Source organism: Callospermophilus lateralis, chromosome 7 (assembly GCF_048772815.1).
Source record: "Callospermophilus lateralis isolate mCalLat2 chromosome 7, mCalLat2.hap1, whole genome shotgun sequence".
Classification (NCBI taxonomy): domain Eukaryota; kingdom Metazoa; phylum Chordata; class Mammalia; order Rodentia; family Sciuridae; genus Callospermophilus; species Callospermophilus lateralis.
Genome location: NC_135311.1, coordinates 111,221,262 through 111,233,359, shown reverse-complemented (window position 1 = coordinate 111,233,359; position 12,098 = coordinate 111,221,262). Strand labels below are relative to the sequence as shown.

The following is a 12,098-nucleotide window of genomic DNA, read 5'->3' as shown; positions in this document are numbered from 1 at the left end:
CGGATCAACAGCTCGCGGGTGCGGGAAGCGCGAGGGCAGGGGCTGGGCGGGGCCTCTAGGGGCCTGGGTTTGCGCGCGGTTTCCCGGGTGACTGCTGTACGGAAGAGGCGGGGCTGGGGCTCCCGCTTCCCGCTGCCTGGCTCCCCCGGGCTGTGGCCCGGAACCGTGGCCCCAGAGGGTCTGCCAGAAGCGCGGCTTGAGAAACGGCGCCAGAGACCGGTTTGGCGGACTGGGTAATTCCAGGCGTAAGGATGGCAGAGCAAGGCGGGGCTTGGGAAGCCAGGGTGGGCGGGGCCCTGCCCCGGGCGACCGGCGGTCTCCGAGTAAATCCAGCGCTCTGACCTGTCATCCCAAAGGCCCGAGCTGGGGACAGCGGCGCGGGCGCCATGCCCCAGGGTTCCCTGTCGCTGTGGGAGCTGGTGGAGGAGCGTGTTCCACTCCCGGAGCGGCCTGAAGTGAAGAGGATTCTGGGGGAGGCGGTGGTAGATCTGAGCCTGGAGCTTCGAGCGGAGGTGGGGAGTGGGAAGGTGGGCCATGTCCCAGACCACTCGTGATTTGCCATCCCTTCCGGGTCTCTGGGCCTGCCCGCTGACTCCCTAGATCTTGTCAGGTGTCGCTATCCTCCTTGCCCTTTCCTGTTTGACTCCGCCCTACCCGACACTCGGGTGCCCTCAATGCCCAGTAGCAAGGTGCCCCAGCTCTCCTTGCAGGTGGCGATGCTAGAGGTACTGCTGCAAGAGGCTCGATCTTCCCAAGCCTCAGGCTGTCACCCCATCTCTGACCCTTGCTCCCTTCTGGCACCTCCGCCACTCCTGAGGGACCTCATGCGCCAGGAACTCCAGCAGCTTCTCCAAAGGCTCCAAGACAAGGCCATCTGCGAGGGCAGGTGGGAATCTCAGGCCTGGGCCTCTGCAGGCAACAAATAGGCTAGTCCTGCCCCTGATAAGGAGCCAGAGTGGCCTTTCCTGTGGTTTCCTGAAAGGAACCCCTCAGCTTCCTTCCTGTGCACCTTGTAGGGACCCGGCCCAGGCTTGGGCCGCATATAGCCCCAGGGTTATTCGCTTTGCCTTGGAGGAGCCCAGGCGTGACTTGCCAGAACAGGAGATATCCCAGATGAGAGCTGGTGAACACAGGTAAAGTGGTAAGGGAGGAGAGACCTGCTCTTGCTTGAGTAGGGCCCCAGCCAACTGGTGGATTTCACCTGGTTCCATGGAAGAGCTCCCAGTCTGGGTCTGAGCCCTTTTACAGCAGTGATAGGGATCAGCACCTGAGGATGTAGAAGCCTCAAGGAGATACCTGCCCAACCTGGAGGCAGCAAGGTTTTCTGGAGAGAGCAACTGGTTTAATCTGGGTCTTGGAGTAAGGAGCAGTTCTCCAGACAGATGGAGAGAATTTTGCAGGAAGAGAGAGGCCAGGAGGTGGGGTTCAGTGGGCAGTTCTTTCTCAAGCCTAGAGAACAGGAGTGAGGGCTGGGCTACAGAGGCAGGGAGAGCTGAGAGGACAGGGCAGCAAACAGTATTTACAGCAGGGGACTGAGTGAGATAAACAGGCATTTTCATAAGAAGTGGATATAGCAGCTTCTAATCCTCACACAACCCTGTAAGGTGAGTGATGTTCCTACTTTGCAGATGAGAAAGCTGAATTTCAGAAAGGATAAGCAATTAGCCGAGGTCACATTCAGTGAAGGGTGGCAGCCCATTTGCAAGCCTAGGCTCCAGAACTCCTACTATATTATGCTATATTATGTTGCCTTTGTAAGAAAAGACACACAGTTACCTAGGAGAAGCTACATTTGTGTCCCTAAGGCCTGGGGTGAGCAACATGGGAGAGTGACGTAGACTTCATCTGCCAGCAGCAGTCACAGGGACCTCAGTTTCATCAAGGATCAGCTGAATGTGTCCAACATTGACCAAGTTGCTGGATACCTGAGGTGAGGCCTAGGGGCACCTGAGTGGGTATGTGAGGCACAGGAAAGGAGACGGGGATGGATCTTAAGATGCTGGAACTGAGAGAGAAGGGAGATCCATGTGTGTAAGGCTGGGAGGTAGATAGAGCCGGCTATTGAAGAGCTAGTGGGCCTCCTTCCAGGAAGGACCAAGGCCTTAAGATTTTTATTCTGACATCGAGGGAGCTGCAAGAAGGTAAGCAGAGGAAGGGCTGTGATATGGGAAAGGATGGAGGCAGGAGAAGTTATAAGCTCAGAGAAATAGCATAGAAGAGGGGATGGGGCCTACAAGGGTGAATGTTATGAGGTGGACAAGAAGATATATCCTGCCCAGAGAGAGACTGACCTGGGCCAGAAGTCTATGCTAGGCAGCACCTAGGTAGCAGAGGGCAATGCAAATTGAGAAAGACGGGGCTAGAGGGGGTTCCTGGTAAGGCTGAAAGTGGGAACTGTGTGGTGGGCTCAGCTTACTTGGTCCTGTGGCACTGCTTGTGGCTGCCATGTTGCCTATGTCCCAGAGGCCTCCTGGAGGAGGAGTGTCGCACCTTGGAGAGGGAGATTTCCACCTTGCAGGTGAGCATAGCCCTGGACCTTTCCTTAGAGCTTCGCTGCTGAGCAGAGACATATTTCTCACCTGGGGGTCTGTGACCCATGCATGTGTGTGTGTGTGTGTGTGTGTGTGTGTGTGTGTACATATGTGCATATCAAGATTGTGTGAGTTCTATATCCATTCTTCATATGTGCACACCTGTGTGTGTGAAATCCTAGAAGCCCAGGATTCTGGTTGAGCTCCTGTCCAAAGTCAGCAGTTTTAGATTAATCTGCTGGATTTCCCAGGTCTTTCACCTCTTTCCCTTACCTAAGTCTGAATATAGGCCCAACCACCATCTCACTTGACTTTTGGTAGGGCTGATGTTCCCTCCAAGGGCTGCTCTTGCGGTGGTTGGTCTGAAAGCTGCTTGGCTTCATTCCCAGGCCCTACTCTGGGGATCTTGGTCTCTGCCTTCAGGATGTGCCACTGACTCACCTCTCCCTGCAGTGCTGCCTGGAAGCAGAGCATACGCAGGCTCACCAGCCCTCTGAAGCAACCCTGGAGCCCACCCTGGCAGGTGAGGACCCTGAGCTGGCCCCAGAACACCCAGCCTCCTGCCCATGCTCCATACTAGGCACACACTAGAGGAGCTGGGCACTGTCTCAGTAGTGTCCTTCCACAGAGCTAAAGGAGCAGAAAAAGGCCATGGAAAAGGAGCTTCAGGCCTCTCTGGGAAATTCCTGCATCTTTGCCAAATACAGGTATACCAAAATGGAGATGGCAGTCAGGGTGGGCTGAAGGGTCAGACCATGGCCCCCATACAGTTACTCCTTTCTGTCCAGGCAGCAGCCATTGGAGTCATCCATTCAGGACCTTAGATCCTTTCCTCCCCTCCATGGAGCTGATGGAATTTGGACTGGGCCTCTTCAAGGCCACCTACCTGTACCTCCTTTGGAGCGCTGCCCCCAGTCTCAAGGCTGGGTCTCCAGCTGCCGCTGGGGACGGCAGCTTCGGTGCGGCCCCAGGGAAAGACCAGCTTCCACACCAATGTCCACTGCAGCACCCCAGGCCCCAAGCTGAAGGGCCAACCACAAAGCAGACTTCTGCTTCTGTCAGAATTTGCCCCTTCTACAATGCCACCTCAGTTGCCATGGCCCTGCCAGCTTCAGGTCTCATCTTGGATGAGTTCTTGCCAAGACCCTAAGGCTGTTTGTCTGTCTAGCCCTTTTCCCACTCCCTTGCCAGGTCCCTGGTATCCAGGGTAAGTTGCCAGACATCTATCCTAGCTGTCAAATCCTTTGGCCTTTCTCCTCCCAGGCCTCCACAAAGGCTTGGCCAACAGAGGTCCCATCCCAGTTCTGACTCTTGTCCCCCAGGGGACCCAGACAAAGCACAGCAGCAGTTCAGAGACAGGAATAGAAATTTCATTAAAATCTATGAACTTTAAAATCCTAGTGGTGCACGATGGGCAGGGGCAGGCAGTGCACCATTATTGCTACAAAGGATTAGACACGGCTTGACTGGGGCTGTCACTGCACAGAGGGCACAGAGGACGGACAAATGGACACTGCAGGCCTTGAGAGGAGCTTTGGCTCCAGAGGAGGATGGAACATGTGGGCTGGGGCCATTTGGCACATGAATGAGGGCAACACGTCTGGGAAGACTGGGCTTTTAGCCTGGTGGAGGGAGGGCAAAGGGCTGTCGTGCAGGGTCTCCTTCCCAAGGGCTCTGAGCTCACACCTCTTGCTGAGCAGCCTCCACCCCTGCCCTCCTGAAACAAGTGCTTTGGGCAGGCTGCTGGGTCACAGCCTCTGCTGGGTGGGCCCCATATCCAGGGCTGGAATGAGGGGCACAGACCCTGGAGCAGCTGAGTGAGGTGCAAGCAGGCCTGGAAGACAGATTGGACCCGAGGCTGGGGGCAGGGGTAGCAACCACAGATACAATCTTTACAAAAATAATTACACAGATAAACAGGGCTGGGTGGTACAGTCTGACACGTAACACTGTGCAGCTCCCCAGCCCTTTAACCTGCCAGGTAGGAAGATCCAGATTTGCCTGGGCAGAGGCTGGGGTCTGTTCTGAGGGCAGAAACACTGGTCACAAGGCTAGAGGCCCAGGGAGGACAGGTCGGGGGGCCAGCCCAGAACCTCAGCTCAGGGCAGAGTGTGAGGGTATCACAGGCCATTATAAAGGCTGGTAGGCCTCTGGGGACCTGGCCCAAGATCCCTCCAAAGTGCTTTGGGCCCCCCTGCAGTCCCCCCCACAGCTTCTCTACCCCCTTGGCATCCGAAGGACATGTAAACACTGGGGACACAAGCACAAATGACTGCACTAGCAGTGGTGGCCAAGTGGACAGCAGCCATCCTGGCCAGGGCATGATGGGGCAGGTGGTGATACCTGTCCACTGCCTCCCCAGTCTGTGGTGGGAGCACGGGGTAGGGTGGGGCCACTCCCCTTCAGCTGTGCTCATATTCGGGAGTCCTGGAGGCGGCTAGAGCTGTTACTGCCCACAGTGGGGATCTGGGCCTTGTCTGGGTGCAGCGGCTGGACCTCAAACCCATCTTCAGGAGAGGGGGCTATGGTGGGGGCATAGCGCCCAGTCCGGTGCTCCAGAAGGGCAGGGCCCCAGTCTCTGCTTGGCTTTGTGGAATTTTTCAAACGCTGCACAAGAAGTAGGCAGGGGGTGCAGCAGGCTGGGTGTCAGAAGGAAGCCCTTAAACCTCATCCACCCACTTCCTCCCATTTCTCCAAGTTGCCCAGTCCCTACTCCTCACCTGGAGAAGGGTGTCCCCATCTGTACGGCAGAGCTGGAACAGGGCGTAGAGTGGGATGCAGATGACAGAGGACAGGGCCATGAGGAAGCCAATGGCCACAGCCCAGCCTGGGTACTGGTAGTGGTTATAGGTGATTGGCCGGTACTGGATCACCGTGAAGATGAGAATAAACTGCAGGATGTGGATGGGAGTGGGTGTGAGGCCAGTTCAGAGATCCTCCCAGACCCCAGACCCTCCCTCCTAGCAGTATCCCTTCCTCTACCTACTCCCAAGCTGGAAAGTGGCAACTGTTAACACCTGGGCAGTGGAAGAAGCTGGCAGGCCCAGGGGCATAGGATATGGTGGGCAGGTAGGCACCATGGAATGGGAAATCTGTCTTTGCCATAGTCTTGAACTAGCTGGAGAACAATCAAGCTGCATCTTCCTTTGGAAGTCAAGAAATTAAAAAGGTCTCTTTTAGGCAAAGCCAAATCCCTGGCCTGTAGGCCTTCACCTTGCAACGTGACCTCAGATCATCTTTCTGGCCATGTTACTTTACCTCAATGTTTCAGTTACACCCAGCACTTCTACCCTTTCTCCATTTGTTCTGGAGAATCATCCTCTACATCTTCCTTTGTCAAACCCTGTGTCAGGACTACCTCCTTCAGGAAGCTGTTCCAGATTTGTCTCCTTTTGAAGAGCCCCTCAGTGGCATTTCCCATCTGCCTTGCTCAGTTATGTTTCCTGTTTCCCATGCACCTGGGAGCACCTGGCTGTGCGTGAGCTCTGAGTCTGCAATGCACAGTGCCTGGTGCAGTCTTATGGATTTGAACTGATTAATGCTGAGAAATAGAGGGAGCTGGGGAAAGAGTAGGACAAAGCCCTGCCTGGCTATGACTGTGGAGATAGTGACATTTAGCTTGAGGAGGGCTCAAAGGGTAGAAATGGTGAGCATCAGGCTGTGGGTGTACCAGGGAGCCTCTTTGGAGAGAGATGAGTGAGATGGGGAGTGAAACCAGTGATTTAGCTAGTGGCCCCTGGTTCCACCAGAGGGCCTGGAGGGTTGGGGTGCCTTGACTTGCCAGCAGAGCTCAGCGTCTTCCCCCAGAACCTTCAGCTGCTTCCTGTAGCTCAAGCTCCTCTGACCTTCCTTGTGACCAAATTCTAGAAGGTAAGATCCACACCCAAACTGGGGACCTCTTCTGGGATGTACATAACGAGAGCGTGTAACAAGCCTCCTGAATGGAGCTAGAGCCTGATCTACCTGTGGACAAATCTCTTCATTAGCTGACAGTATGAGTTTGTCAGAAAGAGTTTTCCAGAAATAGAAGCCAAGCACCAAAGAGAAAATGACTTCCCAGAAACATGTTCACGGAGCCTGGAATCCACATCTTAAGGTGACTCCAGCCAGGCTTCCTAGGCACAGAGAAGGTACTGCCCATTCTGCTTCAGTCTTGAGAAGACACCAGACCTAGGCTGAGGCTGCCTGGGAGGCCCTTCTTGTGTTTGTCTCTTTCCCTTGGCAGGTGCCCCAGGTCTACCCCCAGGGTCAGCCCTTTCTGAGTATTGGGAGGCTGAGCTCCCTTCAGGTGGGCCCTAGGCAGTGGCGCTGGTCTCACTGGCCTCCCACTCCTGATAGCAGAAGACTTCCGCTCCTCCAGTTTCAAAGCTGGGCTGGTAGCCAGAACTGGTGCCTGTGCCAAACTGAGAAATATCCCATACCCCATGTGGTAGAGGCCTCAGCCCTCCAGGGGCCTATTTTTTAGAAACATGAGCCAAAGTGGAAGTCTGGTGCTGAGCTCCCTGTGGTCCTGAGGAATAGAGCATGGTAAGATGTCACTCCACACAGTGCCCTGACCACTCACTAGGTGACACCAATGTCACTCAGAGGTAGCCTTGCTGCTTCTTTGTGTATACTATTCGCTGCCCCACCCCCTCCTGCCCACTTTCTACCTCAAGCACAAGGAGATGGTTTTTAGCCCATAGCATGCTCCAGATTGGGCTACCTGTTCCACATCGTGGCTCTGCCCAGCCTTACTACTTATGTGACTATGGATATTACTTAACATCCATATGTCATAATTTCCTCATCTGTAAAATGTGGATAATGATACCCTGGAGAGTTGTGTTCACAAACTAACAAGTAAAGAGTGTTCAGAAAGGGCTTGAGTCCTTGCCCTGAGAGGATTTCTCCCACCAATTCAACTTTCTGTTGGGAGTCTGGCAACAGGGACTTCCCCTCCTAAGCCAGCCTACTTCCCTACCAGGAAGGATTAGGAATCTGCCCCCTCCCCATGCAAAGCTGATATCTCTTATGCCTGCATGGAAAGGTCCTGGGGCCACTTCTGGAATACTTCCACTTATGTTCATGCCACATAACCAACCTCCTTGGGCACCTCCTCTGTGAGGGGCTGCAGGTAACAGCATTGAGGTAGACAGGGATGACACTAATACCAATGGCTTATGAGACCCCTCAGGAGAAGCCAGGCAGGAATACCAGGGAGGGGGGCTGATTTACTGGGGTTGCTGCCAGCCACCATCCCCCTCCAAGCTTGGGCAATGCTGTCAGTCAAGTATAGTTAAGTACAGGTCTCCATATTCCCTTCCTGGCCCGAGGTCAGCGCTTGGGGCTCTAAGTATGCACACACTTATCTAACTGTTCAACCTCCCTCAGACACCTGGAGGCCAGGCTCATGGGTGTGGAGCTCTGGCCTAGTGACAGACTCCTGTTCTCCCTCCACTGACTTCCAAGAGGACACTTGGCTGATGAGCGGCAGGAAGAGGGAGGGCACCGAGGAACTTACAAAGATGATAGCTGGAGAGACAAAGCGCCAGCAGATCTGGAAGAAGAGGGGTGGTGGGAACCCCAGCATCATCTGGATGTCCTGGAAGTAGTTCCGGTGCCCTGGAGAGAGGGCGGTCAGTAGGCCCAACAGGACAGTGGGTTGGCTACAGGCAGGGACACGCAAGTCCATGGAAACACGGGCACTTACCATAGATGTACATGATGGACACACACATGATGCAGGAGATGATGACCAAGGAAAAGCTGGCCGCGTAGTTGTCCATCAGCAGCAGCCAGTAGATTCCCGCCTGTGGGCCAGCAAGCAGCTGAGCAGGGTGTCCATGGCCCAGGCTCCCCATGCACCTGCAACTGCAGCCCAGCCTTTCTCCCACTTGGTCCTTACCTGGCTGGTGAGGGGGATGCCCAGTAGGAATCCAGCCACAGCCACACCCAAGGTCACATAGGTCTTTTTCTGTAGGATCCACTCATTCCCCACCTCGTCCACAATGGCTGTAACCAGTGTCTCTAGGAGGCAGAACTGTAGGGCACAATCATCAGAGTAGGGGCCTGACCTCTGCCCTCTCCTCTCTCCCCAGGTCACCAGCCCCTTCCCGCACTTCGTACCTGAGTGCCCAGCCCCAGCAAGATGAGCATGAAGAAGAAGAGCAGGGACCACAGTGGGGAAATGGGCAGCAGTGTGAGGGCCTCAGGGTAAGCCACAAAGGCCAGGCCAGGGCCATGATCTGCCACACGGGACACATCCACACCCAGGTGATTGGCCATGAAGCCAAGAATGGAGAAAATGACGAAGCCAGCATAGACGCTGGTGGCACAGTTGGTGATGCTGATGATGATACTGTCCCTAAGGGGAAGGAGAACAGAGACCATTCAGGACAGCCAGCTTACTTCCCTTTCCCTGATTTGGGCCAAGAGAAGTCATGGAGACAGGGAATGTTCTAGAAACAAACATGCCCCCCAACTCCTTTTCTGGTCCACTCCGGGGCTTTTTAAGTAAATCTGAGACTTGTATCCTCACAGAGCTCCGAGACATCATTGTCCCATCTCTCCTCCTTCTCTGGCCAAAGAGCCACCCAGACCCAATACTCTCAGGACTTCAAGAACATGAGAGGAAGGGGAGGGCCCTGGTGGGCAGGAGGCAGCACTGGAGTGTGTTGGTCTGGGGCACCAGGTTGGGCTGTGGAGAGGGCAAGGCACAGCAGGCAGCCTCAGGGCTGGCCCCAGCTTCTCACCGGTAACAGTTGTTGTGGAACTTGTTGTAGGAAGCCATGGTGATGAGCCCGCCCCACGCACAGCCCAGTGAGTAGAAGATCTGGGAGGCAGCATCTCCCCATACCTGCAGGGAGGCCAGCGAGGCACCATGTCAGCAAGGTCCCAGCCCGGTCCCTCCCTCCCCGTCAGGGTCCCCCTCCACATCCCACCTTGGCCTCCAGGATCTTGTCCCACTGTGGGGTCAGGTAGTACATGATACCCGTGAAGGCTCCTTCCAGGGTCACTCCACGCACAAACAGGATGGTCAGCACCACATAGGGGAAAGTGGCCGTGAAGTACACCACCTGGGGACAAGATGGGCTCCATGGACTCCTCTGGGCTCTCTTCCTCCCTGGTACCACCTCGTTGTCCCCGAGGCACCACTGATCCTCTGGTCCCTCTTCCCCTCCTATGGCCCTTACCCATCCTCGACATCCCCCCACAACCCAGGCAGGGGAGGCAGGGTCTTTCAGGGTGGGAACAGACCCTGCCTGGGGAGGGTACTTGCTTTCCCTGAAGACTTGACCCCTCGGATGAGGCAGAGAAAGACGACCACCCAGGAGACACCAAGGCAGCCGAGGAGGGGCAGCCGCACCTCCCCAAAGTTCCCGATGTCGTCTGACAGCTTCAGTACATAGAGCCTGGGGAGGGGAAACTGTCATTGAGGGCCAGCTCTGCTGCCCAGCAACAAATGTCAAGGTCCCAGGGCCTTGCTGGCCACTCCCTTTTGGGTTGCGAGGTCCTAGCAGCCAGCTTGGTGGGAGATGGGAGCATTTCAGGGGCCCAGCTCCAGCCAGCCCCGCGCTTTCTCTCTGCTGTAGCTCCTGGGCCCTGAGACTCATGCACTGCCCTGCAGCCTCTCCTAGGACCCTCAAGGGCTCTGGAGGCCACCTGGAAGCCTGGGGCATGGGGGTCTGTCTCTTTGTCCCTGCTTGGACCCACCCTGCCCTTGCTTATGCATTTCTCCCTTTAGGAATGCCCTGTCTCCTCTCAGAAGTCACCTTCTCCGGGAGGCCTTCGTGAGCATGCCACCCACACTAGTCAGCGCCACCACTGGTAAGCTGAGGGAGGCAGCAGAGTGCAGGGTAAAGATGGCACCCAAACTCCTCTCAGGGGCCTTCTCTGCCCCCTGGGCTGCACCAGTTGGACTCTTTCAAACAGATATTTAGGTGCCAAGCCCTCCAGACCTGCAGAAGCCATGCTCCCAGCCCTCAGGAAAGAAGGTGGAGAAAAGGCAGCCACACAACTCTAGGCAGGAAGGGTGAGGCAGAGGTGGGACAAAGTGCTGCAATCCCAGAGGGACATCCCCATCCCATGGGAGAAGACAGGGGAGGTGAGGCTGGACCTGTGGTGTGAAGAGAGGGGAGGAGGTAGGGGGAGAGGACTGAAAGGACATGCCAGGCTGAGGGAACAGCATCAGCCAGGACAGAGGATCAGGAATTAGTGTGGCCCATCCTGGGCATGTCAGGAAGCTCAGTAAGGCTGGAACAGAGGGGGGACCATTAAGAGAGAAGGGTGAAGAATAGGAAAGGACTAGATGGTAACAGGTCAGAAAGTTGAGGCTGAGAGGTTTGAATTTGTTCTGAAGACAATGGAAGGCCTCTGAAGGGTTTTAGTAAGAGTATTCTGATGGCCTGTCCTTGGCTTTGCAGTAGTTCCTATCTCACAGGAAAAAACAAAGCCCTTACAATGGTTACAGGCCCTATAGGATCCATTGTCCCCCACCCTGCCATCTCTCTGATCTCTCTTCCTACCCTCCCCCCTGCTCACTGCTCTAGCTTCACTGGCTTCCTTGTTTCTTAAACATGACAATACCTCAGGACCTTTGCACATTCCATCGCCTCTGGAGTGCTCTTTCCTCAGATAGTCACATGCACATGTGGATATGTTACTGGAAAGACATACAGCCCTTAGGCCCTGCAGTCACATAGGGCCCTGCACTTAGAAGGACCTTGTGCTTGGTTTAATGCTCTACCATTGCCATCTTGAGATTCTTAAACTTGAACAAGATGCCCCATATTTTCATTTTCACTGGGTCCTACACTCCCTCCCTCTTCATTTCCTTCAGGTCTTTACTCAGGTGTCCTCTTCTCAAAGCCCCGCCCTGCCCAGCTCCCCTGGCCCCTCCCTCGCCCCTCCTCTGCGCACAATTGTCTATCATACCATATACTATTGTGTTTGCTCATTGTCTGAGAAGAGGAGTCTTTGTTCAGTTCCTTCAGTGCTGTTCACAGGAGAAGCTCAATGAATGGACATTGTGTTAAATAGCTTGGGAGGTGAAAGGAGGGAAACTGAAGGGAGACTAGTTTGGTTGTTGGAATTTTCCAGTTTAGAGGTAAGGAGTAGGAAAGAAGCTCTTGAGCCTCACTATTCTCACCTGTACAATGCAGGTAATAACGTCAGCCTGAGAATGATTTGCAGATAAATGTAGATTGAACACAGGCTTCCTTCTTCTCTTTTGGTAATGGGGATAGAACTCACTCCCCCAGTCCTATTTATTTATTTATTTATTTTTTGTACTTTATTTAGAGACAGGGTCTCACTGAGTTGTTTAGCATTTCCCTTTTGTTGAGGCTGGCTCTGAACTCACAATCCTCCTGCCTCAGCCTCCCAAGCTGCTGGGATTACAGGTGTGTCCTACCATGCCCAGCTATTTTATTTATTTGTGATGCTGGGGATTGAACCCGAGGCCTTGTGCATTCGAGGAAAGCACTTTACCAACCAAGCTATCTCCCTAGCCCCTCCCTTCTTCCTCTTTTACAGTAGGCTCTCTCAGCACAGCTCCACTCACATCGGCAGGCCTTTAGCATCCTA

The 12,098-nt window shown here is 54.7% G+C and overlaps 2 protein-coding genes across 6 annotated transcripts in view; one reads left to right on the top strand and one right to left on the bottom strand.

Moving 5' to 3' along the window:
• Window positions 1–123: 123 nt before the first annotated feature.
• On the top strand, window positions 124–3,926 carry Ccdc24 (coiled-coil domain containing 24). 3 transcript variants are annotated; one of them, XM_076860591.1, is made up of 8 exons: window positions 124–512; window positions 711–886; window positions 1,017–1,133; window positions 1,856–1,930; window positions 2,464–2,518; window positions 2,985–3,054; window positions 3,160–3,238; window positions 3,324–3,926. In XM_076860591.1, exons 1-8 carry the CDS (start codon window positions 387–389, stop codon window positions 3,679–3,681), a joined length of 1,056 nt encoding a protein of 351 aa, XP_076716706.1. In that variant the 5' UTR covers window positions 124–386; the 3' UTR covers window positions 3,682–3,926. The 3 variants fall into 3 exon arrangements, with proteins under 3 accessions (XP_076716706.1, XP_076716707.1, XP_076716708.1); XM_076860592.1 differs by having other exon boundaries at window positions 3,320–3,645; XM_076860593.1 differs by having other exon boundaries at window positions 711–911; window positions 994–1,133; window positions 3,320–3,645.
• The window catches only part of Slc6a9 (solute carrier family 6 member 9), a 32,711-nt gene continuing 24,492 nt past the window's right edge, over window positions 3,880–12,098 (bottom strand). The window contains exons 6-14 of one of the 3 annotated variants that reach the window (XM_076860590.1): window positions 9,793–9,925; window positions 9,455–9,589; window positions 9,266–9,369; window positions 8,640–8,877; window positions 8,419–8,553; window positions 8,224–8,323; window positions 8,035–8,135; window positions 5,252–5,422; window positions 3,880–5,138 (exon numbers count right to left, since the gene is read on the bottom strand). In XM_076860590.1, coding sequence (XP_076716705.1) covers window positions 4,944–5,138; window positions 5,252–5,422; window positions 8,035–8,135; window positions 8,224–8,323; window positions 8,419–8,553; window positions 8,640–8,877; window positions 9,266–9,369; window positions 9,455–9,589; window positions 9,793–9,925 — 1,312 coding nt within the window. In that variant the 3' untranslated portion in view covers window positions 3,880–4,943. Of the gene's footprint in view, window positions 5,139–5,251; window positions 5,423–8,034; window positions 8,136–8,223; window positions 8,342–8,418; window positions 8,554–8,639; window positions 8,878–9,265; window positions 9,370–9,454; window positions 9,590–9,792; window positions 9,926–12,098 lie in introns of all 3 variants that reach the window. The other 2 variants (XM_076860588.1, XM_076860589.1) reach the window with 2 other exon arrangements.

Excerpts from the sequence above, each read along its gene's own strand:
- Ccdc24 (XM_076860591.1), top strand. The coding sequence starts at position 387 with ATGCCCCAGGGTTCCCTGTCGCTGTGGGAGCTGGTGGAGGAGCGTGTT. Across the intron at positions 513-710 it reads GCCTGGAGCTTCGAGCGGAG|GTGGCGATGCTAGAGGTACT; the intron begins GTGGGGAGTGGG and ends CTCTCCTTGCAG. Across the intron at positions 3,055-3,159 it reads CCTGGAGCCCACCCTGGCAG|AGCTAAAGGAGCAGAAAAAG; the intron begins GTGAGGACCCTG and ends GTCCTTCCACAG.